Below are 14,982 nucleotides of genomic sequence, written 5' to 3'. Positions count from 1 at the left end.
TTTTTTTTTTTTTTTTTTTTTTTTTTTTTTTTTTTTTTTGGCTGAGGTGGGCAGGTAAAGGGGGATGGATACATACCATATAAGAAGTGGAGATTTGGGGGTGTTTGTATCTAAGGGTGGATATTTGTGGTGTTTGGAGAACACACCTTGAATTTCAGTCTGCTTCCTAATGATAAGAAAAATGATTACCGTGTTGATTCTGAACCCTAGAAAGCTGCCTCTTTTCTTTCATTTGGTTACAAATCAACACCTCTGAGAGGATAGACCGCAATGCAGGCTGGCCAGGAGGAGGAGGGAGGTGTTGGGCCACTAAACTGAAAATGCTATTTTGAATTCAGATCTCTTCAATAACTTCCCTGTGGGGTGACATGGGAAATGAATTCACCAAGGAAGTGAAAAATTAAATAGAATTGATGTCCACATAAGAACAGGTTCTCTAGTGGGGTAAGTGGTTTTTGTTCCTTTCTTTGCAGGGGGTGCTATACTATGACTTGAAGCCAGGGAAAGGTGTAGGTGTGTTATTGGAACTGGATCAGCATTGTAACACCTGTGTAAAAGCACTACAAATTAACTATTTTATGCTGTGAAACCAAGTGTGTAGTAACAGACCTGGCAATTAATCACCTCGTGTTTGTCTCTTAAAAAAATATGTATTACAGCTCCACCAGGTGGCTGCCAGCTCCAGGAGTGAGACGGGCTGACACTGACCGGGAGGAGGGCAAAGCTGCTTTGGAATCTGTACCTGTTAGAGTTGATGACATCAACATTCAGTCTAGAGAAGAGCAGAGATAGACCACTGCAGGCTTTTCTGAGTCTTATCTGACAATAAACACCAATAAGAAAAAAACTCTAAAAATTCGTATGACTCACTTGAACAGTTTTCTTATGGGTTATTTGTCCTGCAGGTTTGTGTATAATGGCACCCTAGTTCTGACTGTTGTTTTTTATGTTCCTAAAAAGGGCAGAGGATACTGTAGACCCCGGGTTGACTTGGGCTTGTGACTGTCAGACCCTTGCGTGTGATCTAGTTCAGAGGCTTCTGGTAGAGCATCGTAGTAAAATAACAAAGATGTTGTGACCTGATTTGGCTCTAGGCTCTGCTCCTTTTACAAGTGACTTAATTTTTTTTCTGGCCATTGGTTTTCTTATCTGTGAAATGAGTGAGTTTTTCTCCCTCATCTCGAAACTCTCAGCCATTTGCACCAGCATTTGGTGATTTTGTTTTAATTTGATGAAGAATAAACTTGTTAAGCATTTGAAGCCAAATAGAAAAGATGAAGGAGGAAAGCTAATTTTAGCATAGGCATTTACATTTTTACAATTAAATTCTACATTAAGATATTGATGCTAAGAACTGGAACAAGCCGGTCTTCACTCTTCTCTCCCTGGTACTAATACAGCACAGATGTGATAATAAAGACCATATGCATCCTCACTGAAAGTATCTGATTAGACATAAAATGTTAAAAACGAAAAAAACCAGATAAGTGAATTGAGCTATCAACTTGTTTTAGGCAGCACAGAGAATAAAACAAAACAAAACATATCCAGCTACTAAAATGTGAATTTCATTTTCCTAACTCCTTGGTTCTATTCCCATCTGGGTTTAGAAAAAGAAGAAATAGCTGCTTTTTTTCCCTTTTTGGTTTATTTCTTTTTGCTTTTATTTATTCATTTTTAAAAGCAATTTTTTTGAAATACAATTCAGTTTACCCATTAATGTGTAGGAGCAGTGACTCCGTTCAATTCTGAGAACTTTAACCATAGGCAGCCTTGGTCCTCCTGTTCTCCCCGCTCCTAGCCCCAGGCAGCCCTTTATTTTCCCTTCTATCTACCTGTAACTACCAGCCCACATCTCCCTCCCCCACTTCAGCACCCCAGCTTCCAGCGACCGCCATTCTACCCCCAACTTCTGTAAGATCATGTTTTGTAGATTACACCCATGAATGAGATCACATAATTCTTGTCTTTTTATGCCTGTCTTGACTTAATTTTAACATAATGCGGCCCCCGTTCATCTGCATTGTTACAATTGACAGACTTCTATTCCTTTTTATGGTTGAATAGTATTCTGCTGTGTGTTTATGTAATATATGTATGTATAAAGCAGCTTTATGTATTTAGTACATATCTTAATCATGTAAAAATCAAAGATTATATAAAAGTGACTCTTTTTTTGTACCAGGGATCAAACTCAGAACCTTGCACTTTTGAGGCAGGTTGGCAGCACCACTGAGCTAAATCCTTGGCCCAAAAGTGACATTTTAAGAGCACTGAGTGACATTGTTTCCTTTTATTCTAAATGTGCATAAAATGAACCATGCTTAATAGATTCAAATCTTCAAAATTGTAGTAAGGTATATGCTGTGTTAATTGATTTCATTTTTCACATTAGTTGAAGACGCTAATTTGAAAAAAAAAGGATAACCCAAATTTGATTGCAATTTTTACCTATACAGCCTATTTAGGAAATAATAAGAACTTTTTATGGCCACAGTAGGAATATTAGTCCCTTGGCCTTTGTACTTTGCCTTGTAATAATAAGTGAATTTGATGTTCATTGTTTCCCCCATTTTAAAAAGTAGTGAATTCATCATTTAAAAAAGCTACTAACAAATGAAGACTGATTTCATACGGGGGCTCTTCCCACCGTTTGGGAAAAAGCTGGTTCATATATATTCATACATTCACTCTTCTTGGTTTAGTTTAACTTTTCCCATCTGCCAAGGGGTGGTATGTGTTGGTGTGTGGGGTGTGCCCTGCTTCTGGTTGGAAGGTAGCCTGCGGTGTAAGGCAGACTTTGATCTGGGAGTTGGGTTTTTTGTGTGTGACACGTTTTCATGAAAATAGAACCTTTGATTTTAATAACTCAGTTGTTCTTCCTACTGAATTCCCCCCTGAATTCCTTGTAGTGCTCCACGAGGAACACTTGCTGGTTGCTGTGGAATTGATTAACATTAAATAAAAAACTATGACTTTGGGTAGAAACTAAGCAGAAAGAACTTCTAATTTCTTGAAGAAGATAAGGGATCAGAGTTTCAAATGTGGGCACAGACTTGTTCATTTAAGAGTAACAATTTTGGTTTTGGTAAAATGTTTGGAAACATTCATTTCACAGCATGACCTTTGTATCAAATACAGAATCTTAAATTTATTTATTTATTTATTTATTTATTTATTTTTGAGGCAGGGTCTCACTATGTAGTTGAGACTGACCTGGAACTCACTATGTAGCCCAGGCTGGTCTCGAACTCACAGCGATCCTCCTGCCTCAGCCTCCCGAGTGCTGGGATTACAGGCATGCACCACCACACCTGGCTATTTTTTGTTAAAAGGGGATATTTCATTTTTTCATATTTTAGAAATGTATGCACACATTCAGACTTTGTGTGTGACACCTGCATTATTCTTAGCAATCTTCCAGACTAAATAATTTCACCATATCTTTATCAAGCAGAAATGATGGCAGCTTTCCAAATGTACCATATAATCTTAGTTTTGGAATTTAAAATTCAACCTCTAGTTTTCAGTATACTACGAATTATGAATTTGAGGTTTACTTTACATTTGTCTTGAATGCACTGGAAAGGCAGTTTTGACCATTTTTCAGTATTCTTATGACTGCAGTAATGACGGATCATTTCACTCCTCTAAGCTCATTTTACACATCTATATTAAATGGAGGGTCTAGGTAGGAGTCTGAGTAGAACAATGTCTGCTGTGTGTTCCAGTCCTAAACCTTGTATAACACAAGGGAACAGAACACTTTGGTGGCCTCATGGGCAGGCACATCTTTTCAAATTGCTGATGTGTCTGCTACTATGAAGGTTTCCTGTTATCCCCATGCTGCATATGGGTTTCTGAAGGCTTTAGCTATAATCTAAAACATTTAATTTGCTTGGCTTTATACATTTAACATTTATTTGCCAGCACTGTCTTAGTCAAGCAGGAATTTGGGTTGGCTTTCAAAGACGAAACAAGTCTGAATATAGATGGAACTGAGGTAATTTGTCAGTATCTATTTTGTTTCATTAATTGAATTAATGTCTAAGCACTTAGCCTGGGGAATGTATGTAGCTCTTCTGTTTTATTAATGGTTTTGCCTTAATCCTATCTTTTAGCATGAAATAAGTACAAAATAGAAATTCTTGCAGATTCTTGTAATCCACCATCTCCCATGAAGTACTTAAGCAAAAGAATGAATGCACCTACCATTGTTTCTCTTCTACTCAGTCTTTTTTTTAATGTTACCAGGGATCAGACTTGGGACCTTGTGCTTGCAGGGCAGGCCCGGGAACCACTGAGCTAAATCCCTGGCCCCAGTCTTTCCTTTTTCTTTTTGGTACTGGGAATCCAACTCAGGAACTTGCACCTGGCACCACTGAGCTACAGCCCAGCCCTCTACTCAGTCTTTTCTGAATAATCACATGACCATTTTTATCTCCTGTCTAACCTAGACAGTTTTTGTGTTTTTAAAGGGGAAAAAAATGCCAGTGTCTTAAATCATATCATTATTTTTTAATCAAATGATCATAGAAGAAAATACCCTAATAAATGTAGGGCCCTTTGGAATCCTTGCATAAATGAAAGCAGCCAGGGTACCAGATTAATCTGGTATTATATTGAGAAAATCGGCCACGGTATAGGTTTTGCCCTTCCCTTGGTAATGTTGTGTCATTTATTTAGATATCCTTGGAACAGAAGATCTTGTGGAAGCAACTTCCAGTGACGCGGTGAGATTCTACCCCTGGACCATTGATAATAAATACTACTCAGCAGATATTAATCTATGTGTGGTGCCAAACAAGTTCCTTGTCACCCCGGAAATTGCAGAGTCTGTCCAGGCATTTGTGGTTTACTTTGACAGCTCACAAGTAAGACTTTGTTTTCCATGGAGCCTTGAATAAGAGATGATCATATGCTTTCTTTTTTCCTCTCTATCTTGTGTGAGTTTTCTTAATATCTCCTTTTCTGTTTTTGTTTATGTTTGTTTTCTCCCTGTAGAAATCAGGCCTTGACAGCGTCTCCTCGTGGCTCCCCCTGGCAGAAGCATGGGTACCAGAGGTGATGATCTTGGTCTGTGACAGAGTGTGTGAAGACGGTAAAGGCCCTGGGGATGGGATGTCACTGGGACACGCATTAGCCATTTGTAATAGACAGAGTGCATTTGTTTTCTTAGAACTGCATATCTCATGTAACTTTGTCACTTTACACATATTTTTAGCTATTTTTGGAATCTTACCATATTGACATTGTTCTTAAGAATGGATACTTTGGGGCTGGGGATTTAGCTCAGTGGTTCCGCCGCCTACCTTGCAAGCACAAGGTCCACGTTCGGTCCCTGGTACCGAATTAAAATAAAAAAAAAAAAAAAAAAAAAAAAGAACGGATACTTTGGAGCTGAAAAGTCTTATTTGTTACTATATTCTAGATGTCTTTAGAGTAACATTGACATTAAGGAAAAGCATTGAGATTTGTGGAGAGTATCACAGGATAGTCATATTTTATTTCTACTTATAAAGATTGTTTTGCATATTTTAGGAGTAAGCAGACAAAAAGCTCAAGAATGGTGCATCAAACACGGCTTTGAATTGGTGGAGCTTAGTCCAGAGGAGTTGCCTGAGGAAGACGGTGAGTGTACATGGCTTGGTAGAAAAGATGGCATTTGCATTAAGATACAAAAGACTTTGAATTCCGGAGAGGAACAAAGGGAAATTGAAGAAACACTGCCCCCTTCTCCCAGCTGTTTGGAAAAGATTTGTGCAAAATCCACTGCTGTGGTCTTACCAATAATGTAATGGTCCATTTCTTTGGTTTTACCATCCATTTTAGGACTGGAAATTTTTTTTCAGTGGATGACAGTACAGAATTTCTATCTAAAATGGTTGTCATTTCTCTGATCCCTTATCCTTCCCCTTTTGCCAAACAAGGAAGGTAGACTTACATTTATAGGTAGAAGTTCTGTTCCTTCTTTGCATTTATAATAAACTATAGAACTGTAGGGGCCAGGTCAGAACTATTTGTGTTCAGAACACTTGAAATCAACAGTAAACTCAGAGTGTCCTTCTCTCCATACATAGCTGTTTATTACCTGCCTTATGCTACCACCTGGACCTTGTGTTTCTTTCTTTTATTATTTTTAATGTAAAAAAATGTTTTGACTCCCAGATTCTTTTCTTTAAAGTATACCTCTATGGGATCTGCCAAAGATAGATTTTGGCCCACCAAAACCTTTTATCTGATATTAAAAAAGTGGCAGAAGCCAGAAGATCTGACTTGAACCCAGGCCTGTAACTTAGCTTATATGACTAAGGACAAATCACTGACACTATCCCCAAAGAAAGGCACAACAGGAACTACTCCTTGCACACCTTTCCTGGAGGAAAGGGCCCTGGGACTGATGATGCACTGATACAACTTTTGCCCTAGGCCAGAAAAAAAGTGGATATAAAGAATTGAGTGGATATTAAAAAAAAAAAAAGTGGATATAAAGAATTGAGTCATCAAATGGAATGTCATAGTATCAAGAAGCAATACTGGTGCTGTGGTATGTCAAAGACAGGAGAGATTTTAGAACTGGACTGCTTTGAAACATGTCAAATTCGGTACTCGGCACATTTTGCTACAAAAATTTTAGCCCGGTATTCACTGGTTTAGAACTCAATACACAAGTTAGAACTTGTAGAGTCTATTCCCTTGTTCCTTACTGCCATTCCAGCCAAATCATTTTGTTTGGTGCCTTCTGGAACCACTTCATGGAGAATACCGAGGTATCACTGTATTTTGGTTTAGAAATGCAGAGAATGGTTTGTATGTACTGTGAACTCTTCCATGTCAGCTACTCTGAAGGCAGTGCAAAGGCACTGGACCTGTAGCTAGCAGACCCTTGAGGAGGTAGCAGTGATAAGATGCCAGTTTTCCAAATCTCATTTTAGGCACGGGCAGCCAATATGAGTGAAAGCGTGTACATCAGAGGTGATCAGCCATTTCATGCAACCTTCTAAAAAAGAAAAAACTAAGAAATCTATTCCTATATTTTGGTTTAGACTTTTTCCAAAACGCTGTTACCTTTGATAATAAAATCATGCCAGAGAGGAACAAAAATGAAGTATATCCAATTTTTATTCCTGTGCATTTTTAAGAATATTGAAAATTAGCAAGTAAGTTTCCCCTTCTGTTTTTTTAAAGGTCCCCTAAAACCTATGCCTAACTTGGACAATGTATGGAATTGTTTATTTCTGGCACCAGAGTTTGCTTCCTGTTATCCTTAGGAGTCAGAATTTGACTGTTAGCATTGGGAATTTCTTCTCCTTTATACCATTCTTCTTCTTTTTCTTACTGTGAACAATGTTCTCATATTAATTAAATTAATTTTAAAATAATTTTTTAAATATATCATCTTTAGGCAAGGGAACAAAAACTTTCCTAGAATTTTTTAATACAAACTGTTTCCAACTCATATTTATTGCTTTACCTTTTATTTGCATTTATATTCAAACACCCACTTAAGATTTATGCTTGTTTGTATTAAATTTCTTCTTATTGGTTCTAACTCTTCATTTCAGAACCAGTTTTTCATTTCCTGGATATAACACCTAAGGTATTAGTCATTAATAGTTAAGAAAAATATGCCTCTTAACATATTTGCCCAAACACCGATGGCAATAAGCTTGCCTTTGTAGTTCCTTTCAGTTTAATCTCATGCTGTTGTTAGGTTGGTATTCTTCACATGATTTGTCGGCCCATGAAACGGTTGCTGAGTGCCTGCCGTCTCCGGGCACCTACGGCAGTAGAGTCTTAACATATTTGCCCAAACACCGATGGCAATAAGCTTGCCTTTGTAGTTCCTTTCAGTTTAATCTCATGCTGTTGTTAGGTTGGTATTCTTCACATGATTTGTCGGCCCATGAAACGGTTGCTGAGTGCCTGCCGTCTCCGGGCACCTACTAGGCAGTAGAGCATAAGGGACCGAGTAAGAAGACACAGTTCAAGCCCTGTAGGTTTTCTGGCCTAGGGCAAAAGTTGTATCAGTGCATCATCAGTCCCAGGGGCCTTTCCTCCAGGAAAGGTGTGCAAGGAGTAGTTCCTGCTGTGCCTTTCTTTGGGGATAGTGTCAATGATTTGTCCTTAGTCATATAAGCTAAGTTACAGGCCTGGGTTCAAGTCAGATCTTCTGACTTCTGCTTCTGGGCTCTTCATGTTAAGCCTCCCAGGGCTAGGGCACTAGCGACAGGTTCTGTGGGGAATGTGCTCTGCAAACTCTTTTCCCTTCTGTCCGCATGCACATGATCTCTGCCATAGTCCTCAATATCCAAAGGAACTGTTTGCTTTGTACATAGCGATACCTGACTTTTAGCTAAGAATTTCATTGTGTTATTGCTATGCTACTGGGGATTATGGCCCTTTTATTTTGAGTATGATCAGGCGTTCATGCTTAAACTCTTTCTCTGATTAAGGGACTCGTCTCTAAATACTTCAAAAGAGACAGTAGTTATCCAGTGGTTTCCAGTGGAAGACGGAGCATTCACAGTGTGTTATCATGTACTTAAAGTTCTGTGCTGCCTTTAGAAAATGATCTCTCTGAAAATAACCAAGACTAGTGTCTTTGGTACTAGGCCACGATTGTGTAATTAATGGAAATTTACATTTTCAGGAGAATGAGTGGATTCCACTCATTCTGAGGCAATGGAATGACTTTATTATATATCTCTTTTATATATTGTGTTTATTTAATCATTTCAGTTTGCAGAATATTTCTATCAGGATCTCTGAGCTCTGTATTGCTCTGTTTTTTTTTCCTTAGTACACAAATTATAGTGTGAAGTAACAACTAATAAGATAATTAAACCATGGTAATTTGACAGTGTGGCTTTAGGGGTGCGTGTGCATGCACACACGTGTGTATGTAAGTGTGGGGATGTGTATTGTAGATATGTGTGAGTGTATATTAATATGTATATTTTTTCCACTGATTAGATGACTTCCCTGAATCTACAGGAGTAAAGCGAATTGTACAAGCCTTGAATGCCAACGTCTGGTCCAACGTAGTGATGAAGAATGGTAAATAACTTGAGTCTCAAAGTACTTTTCCCCGTTTGTGGTTGTTTTAAATTATTTGAGTATCTGTGGACCCATTAGGATTGTATTAAATCTGTAGGTTTGTTCCAGCTCTCAAGCCTTCAGTCGAAGGAAGAGCCCTAAGTAGTATTTCTTGGGATTTTAGGATGTGTTCTTTGTAGGGTTCGTAAAAGGGACAGTGACGAGCAGGGGAGGAGGGTGTGGCATCAAGAATAACAGGTAGTGAATCTCACCAAGCATATGCAGCTCTCTTAGAGGCCTGAAAGGTAGACAGGAGGAATTGAGCTTTTTCCTAAAGGAAATGGTGAGTCGCTGGAACCTTGGAGACAAAGTTGGCGTCTGAAAAGTTAATGCTTGGTGGAGTGCACAAGGTTTGGCAATCAAAGGAGGTGGAAGTCAAGTCTGCCGTCAGGGAGACCTGAGCTGCTGCAGCAGCTCAAGGGTGAGGTGTGGGGGCCTGGGCTCATGTGCTGGCCACAGCTATGGGTGGAAGGCTCAGTCGAATGTACTGGGTTGGGGGTGGCAAGCTGCCCTGTATGGGCTGTTAGGGTTTTCGTTAGTTTGCTAGAGTTACAGTAACAAAGTGTCACAAACTAGGTGACCTAGAACTGCAGGACTCTATGGCCTTATGGTTCTAGATGTCAGGATGTTAAAAGCCTGAAATTGAGGAGTCAGCAGGCCATGCTCACACTGAGGGAGCTGGGAAGGATCTGTTCCCAGTCTTTCTTCTAAATTTGTCATTCCTTGTCTTATGGAAGCATGACTCGGGCCTTCCCATAGCATTTCTCCTCATATGTCTGTGTCCAGATTTCCATTTTTATAAGGCCAAAAATTACCTTGAATTAGGGTTCTATCCTATTGGAGGGTGGCCCCATTTTAACTAATTACGTCTGCAATGATTCTGTCTCCAGATAAGGTGACATTCTGAGGTATGAGAGGTTAGAACTGTAGCATAGGAACTCTGGGGGAAATGTAGTGCAATCTCAGCATAGTCCCGAGGAATTGCTGCCTGTGTAGTATTTCTCTCTTGTAAGCACTTGGCTGTCACAGCAAGTATGCAGTATGAACTGAATGCTACTGAAAGGAATGAGAAAAATCATATTTTATAGTGAGCCTCCTCCATCGTCTCTGAGATAAAGGTCAAGTGAATGATAGGTCTTATGCAAGTAGAACATTTCATCTCAATTTTTGGTAGGCACTGAGTGTTAAGTGAGATCAGTACCCTTCGGCTTGTCTGCCGTCTGATCTAACCCTCTTGTAGTTAGATGAGCTGCTTTTGGTGTAATAAGTTATTCCCCGCCCCTTCCTCTTCCACCCTGGGGAGGAGAATCTGGTGTGTCTGTAGCATTGAATTGAAAAGATAATAGATTTTATTTCATTGCCATAATAAAATAATGCTGTGATCTAGGAATAAGGAAATTTTAGCCTATGATGTCATCCCCCCATTTCCAAAACCGACTCAGATTATGACTCGGTCCTTTTCATTCATTCATCTCTTCATGCAGCTGAGCATTTACCGTAGTGAGGCATTGTTCTAGACTATCTGTACTGTAAGAGTAAGTTTAAGATACGGTACATAAGCTGGATCAATTTAGGATGAAATTATATTCAGTGGTGCTTATTACATTTATAGAAGAAGTTATAGAAAAGTTTATGTGGCTTCAATAAGTTTTTGAAAAATCTGACCTCCTAAATTTAGACATTAAAGAAGTGATACATTGTAATTTGCACTTATGGCTAGACAGTCCTCTATTTGTGGGGTCTGCATCCTTGGATTCAACCACTCTTAGGGTGAAAATATTTAGAAAAATGTCAATATTAAACATGTATAGTTATTTCTTTATGTTCTCTAATCAGGATAGTATAAGCCGGGTGTGGTGGTGCATGCCTGTAATCCCAGCACTTGGGAGGCTGAGGCAGGAGGATCGCTGTGAGTTCAAGACCAGCCTGGGCTACGTAGTGAGTTCCAGGTCAGTCTCAACTACATAGTGAGACCCTGTCTCAAAAAACCAAAAAAAAAAAAAAAAAAAAAAAAAAAAAAAAAAAAGTATAAGAACTCTGTATAGCATTTACATTGTATTAGTCATTATAAGTAATCTAGAGATAAAGTATACGGAATATGCATATATTGTAAGCAAATACTGTGCTGTTTTATATAAGGCACTTGAGCACCTGTAGATTTTGGTATCCTTGGGAATCCTAGATTTCTGTAAATTTACAAACTTCACTGAACATGCTTTATTACTTTGAAAGTATGAACAAAAGTATTTTCTTAAAATGTTATTCTACTTGTTTTAGACAGTGCATTAGTCGTCTTTTTCATAATATTTTTTCATAAACAAAATACCTGGCATGACTTAGAGGAGGAGAGATTTATTTGGCTCACCATTTCAGAGAGACCAGTCTCTGGCTGGCTGGCTTCATGGTAGAAGAGTCCGGTGGAAAAAAAGCTGCTCAACCCACGGTAGAACAGAGAGGAAGGAAAGATCCAGGCCACACCGCCTGTGACCCACCTCCCTCTAGCGAAGCACCTTTGACAGATACTCAGCTGTGAACTCAATAGTGGATTCATCTGCTGATGAATACAGCATCTCCATAATGTAGTCATCTTCCGAAAGCCCACCTCTGAGCGCGTGGGACTTCGGGAGACATTTCAAATCTGAACCGTAACAGACATAAAAGCAATATTCTTTTAAAACTGCAAAGAGGTAATTTGTGAGTTTGCTTTCTTCTTTTCTCATTTTAGTACTGAGACATGTTGTTAGCATAAAGCAAAACAATATATGCAGTGTCCTGCACACAGCGAATAACACACAGCACACAGCAAATAACACCACCACCGTCATCTACCAAAATGTTGACATACCTTAAATCCATGTTTAAGAGGACCCTGGCCTATGTGGTACGAATAAAAGGCTGTCTAGGAAGAACCCTATTGTAATACTGAAATTCGATTGCGTTTGGAGACCACCCAGTCAGGGGAAGTATGGCGGGAACCCTTGGGGAGCCTCGCATTGTCTTTAGAGACCACTCTGGAGAGCCCCATTGTCCTCCTGTGCTTCTCTGGTGTGTGCTGAGTGCCCAGTGCACTGTGCCTTCCTCGGCAGGTTTTCCTGAATGTCCCAAGGTTACCTGCCAGCAGATACTCAGATTGGTTTGTCTTGTCTTCTCCTTTGTCTCTTTTTACAATTGTGGTTAAACGTGCAAACATAAAATTTACTATTTTAACCTTTTTTGTGTTATGCTTAACTTTCTGAGCAACTATTACTTCTCCAAAATGGCTGTAGTACTGTGTACATTCCCATCAGTGGTGCACACATGTGCAGAACGTTAGTATTTGCTGTGCAGTCATCATCATGACTCAAAAAGTGTTTGAAACCAAAAAAATTTTTTTAATCAAAACGTAGGTTTACATAATAAAAGTAGTCAGAAGTATTGGATAACTTTGTCAGGGCATTAAGGGCTTTTTTTCGGTAGCAAAATTAATAATAGAATTACAACTCTTTGGGAAATAATTGGAAAATTACATAATCCCGATTCACTATTTAGTATTTATTGAGAAGTTATGGAACACTGAGGCCTTGCCGTGCCAGTCTTCATCTTTACACAGTTGAGGAAAATGTTAGTTTTAAATTCCATCTTAAATGCTTAAAAAAAAAAGTTCAATTCTAGGAAGGACTATGAAAATTTAGATGATATGACATATAGCACTGAAAATATACAGATCTTACTAGAGATTGGTTTCTTTGCAGCTTCTTGAACACTTAACATTCAGAGGTCAAATAACTATCCAAAAATTAGTTAATTAAAAACTTAGGTGGGTAGCTTCCTCACTGGCCTTCAGCCAGGTAAAGTGGATGTGCCACCTAAATGGGAATTTGGGGTTAAGTAAATAATGGCCAGCCTAGTTCCTTTGAGCTTGGACAACTTACCTGTCCACATTTTCATAATCTTTTGCCTTTAAAAAATCTCACCCTTAGACAATACTACACAAGCAACAAAGAACAGATAGGTTAGACTTCATTAAAATTTAAAACTTTCAACCTTAAAGGACAGTGTTACCAGTTTTGTGTTGGTATAGCAAAATACCTGGAGCTACTTACTTTATACAGAGAAGAGTTTTACTTAGTTCACCATTTTAGGGCTGAAAGTTAAGATTTAGCGCTTTTCGGTCCTCCTACCGCCTTCTGGCTACATCACAGCACGGTGGACGGTGTAATGGCAGGAGTGTGTGTCTCTGTGTGTCTGAGAGAGAGAGAGAGACAGTCAGTCATATATACATACATATGGCAAAATAGCAAGCAAAAGAGAAAGCTTAATTTTTTGAACAGCCCACTTTTGAGGGAACTAACCCAGTCCCATAAACTCTGATCCACTTCTGCAAGACGCCATTAACCCAGTTGTGAATTTAAGGTGATTGCTTTCCTCTGGGCTCCCCCTCTTCAAGATCCCACTCCCTCAGACAGCCACACTGGGGACCAGGCTCCCAGCACATGAACCTTTGGGGAGCACACTGACACCACATCCAAACCAGTGAACAGTAACTCTCAGAATAGGAGAAAATATTTGTAAAACATAACCCAAATTGAATGTCCCTTATCTGACATGCTTAGGACCAGAGGTAGTTCAGATTTTGAATGAGGGGGTGGTTCCCAATATTTGCATGTATGTAATGAAATATTTCAGGCATGGAGCCCAAGTCTAAATGTGAAAGTCATTTGTTTCATAAATATCTTGTACACATATCCTGAAGGTCATTTTATTTGGCATTTGTGGTGCCACCTCTGTTGTGACTGCAACCTGACCCAGGAGATCAGGTGGGGTTTGCCCTTGTGGCATCTGCTAGCATTCAAAAAGTTTTGGAGTGTGAACGCTTAAAGTTTTCGATTTCCAGATTAGGGATGCTCAGTGGTAAGGATGTAGTATCTGGAATATGTAAAGAGCTCTTGATAGCTCAATAATAAGACATCGCAGGGCCAGGGATTTAGCTCAGTGGTGCCACGCCTGCCTCGCAAGTAGAAGATCCTGAGTTTGATCCCCAGTACCATGGGGGAGATTTACAAATAATTTGAATAGACATTTCTCCAAAGCAGATACAAAAATGACCACTAATCACGTGAGAATATACGTAACATTGTCAGTCTTCAAGGGAAGCAGAGCACATCCGTGATGAGATAACACTACACCTACTAGGACAGCTAGGATCAGTGTGGTAGTAATAGTGATGATGAGAGGGGAGAGAAATTAGAACATTTGTACACCACTGATGGGAAAGTACACAGTACTACAGCCATTTTGGAGAAGTAATAGTTGCTCAGAAAGTTAAGCATAAAATTACCCTATGATTAAGCAGTTCTACTCTTGGCTGTAGCCAGTAGAAGTGAAAACATATCCTTGCAAAAATTGTGAACAAATGCTGATAATATTCCTGAGTATTCATAACAGCCAAAAAAAGGAAACATACAATGGAGCATTACTCAACTATAAAAGGAACAAAACGCAGACATATGCTACAGTGTAGACAAGCCTCAAAGCACACAAGACCATGTAGTGTGTGCTTGCATAGATATGCACTGTGCGGAATGGTTGAATCCGCAGAGATAGAAAATTCAGTGGTTGGAGAGTTTGCTAAGGATATAGGATTCTTTTAATTGGATGATGAAAATGTCCTGGAATCAGATGGTGATGTTCATTGCACAATTTTATAAACATAAACCACTATAAAAAAGGTGATTTTTAGAGCCAGGCATGGTGGCACCTGCCTGTAATCCCAGCACTTGGGAGGCTGAGGCAGGAGGATCGCTGTCAATTCGAGACCAGCCTGGGCTACATAGTGAGTTCCAGGTCAGCCTCAACTACATAATGAGACCCTATCTCAAAAAACAAAAAACAAAAAAAAAAAAA

The 14,982-nt window shown here is 39.2% G+C and overlaps 1 protein-coding gene across 1 annotated transcript in view; it reads left to right on the top strand.

The window, feature by feature from the left end:
• Aagab (alpha and gamma adaptin binding protein) overlaps positions 1-14,982 on the top strand; it is a 42,821-nt gene that overhangs the window by 6,944 nt on the left and 20,895 nt on the right. Inside the window, exons 3-6 of the mRNA XM_019210528.1 lie at positions 4,687-4,874; positions 5,005-5,101; positions 5,542-5,631; positions 8,977-9,060. Of these exons, the coding sequence (XP_019066073.1) occupies positions 4,687-4,874; positions 5,005-5,101; positions 5,542-5,631; positions 8,977-9,060 (459 nt within the window). The remainder of the gene's footprint in view (positions 1-4,686; positions 4,875-5,004; positions 5,102-5,541; positions 5,632-8,976; positions 9,061-14,982) is intronic.

This window comes from Fukomys damarensis, unplaced genomic scaffold, assembly GCF_012274545.1.
Source record: "Fukomys damarensis isolate Sample0158 unplaced genomic scaffold, DMR_v1.0_HiC HiC_scaffold_25, whole genome shotgun sequence".
NCBI classification, from domain to species: domain Eukaryota; kingdom Metazoa; phylum Chordata; class Mammalia; order Rodentia; family Bathyergidae; genus Fukomys; species Fukomys damarensis.
The sequence above is the reverse complement of the archived record's forward strand: the minus strand, read 5'-3'. Positions and strand labels throughout refer to the sequence as shown.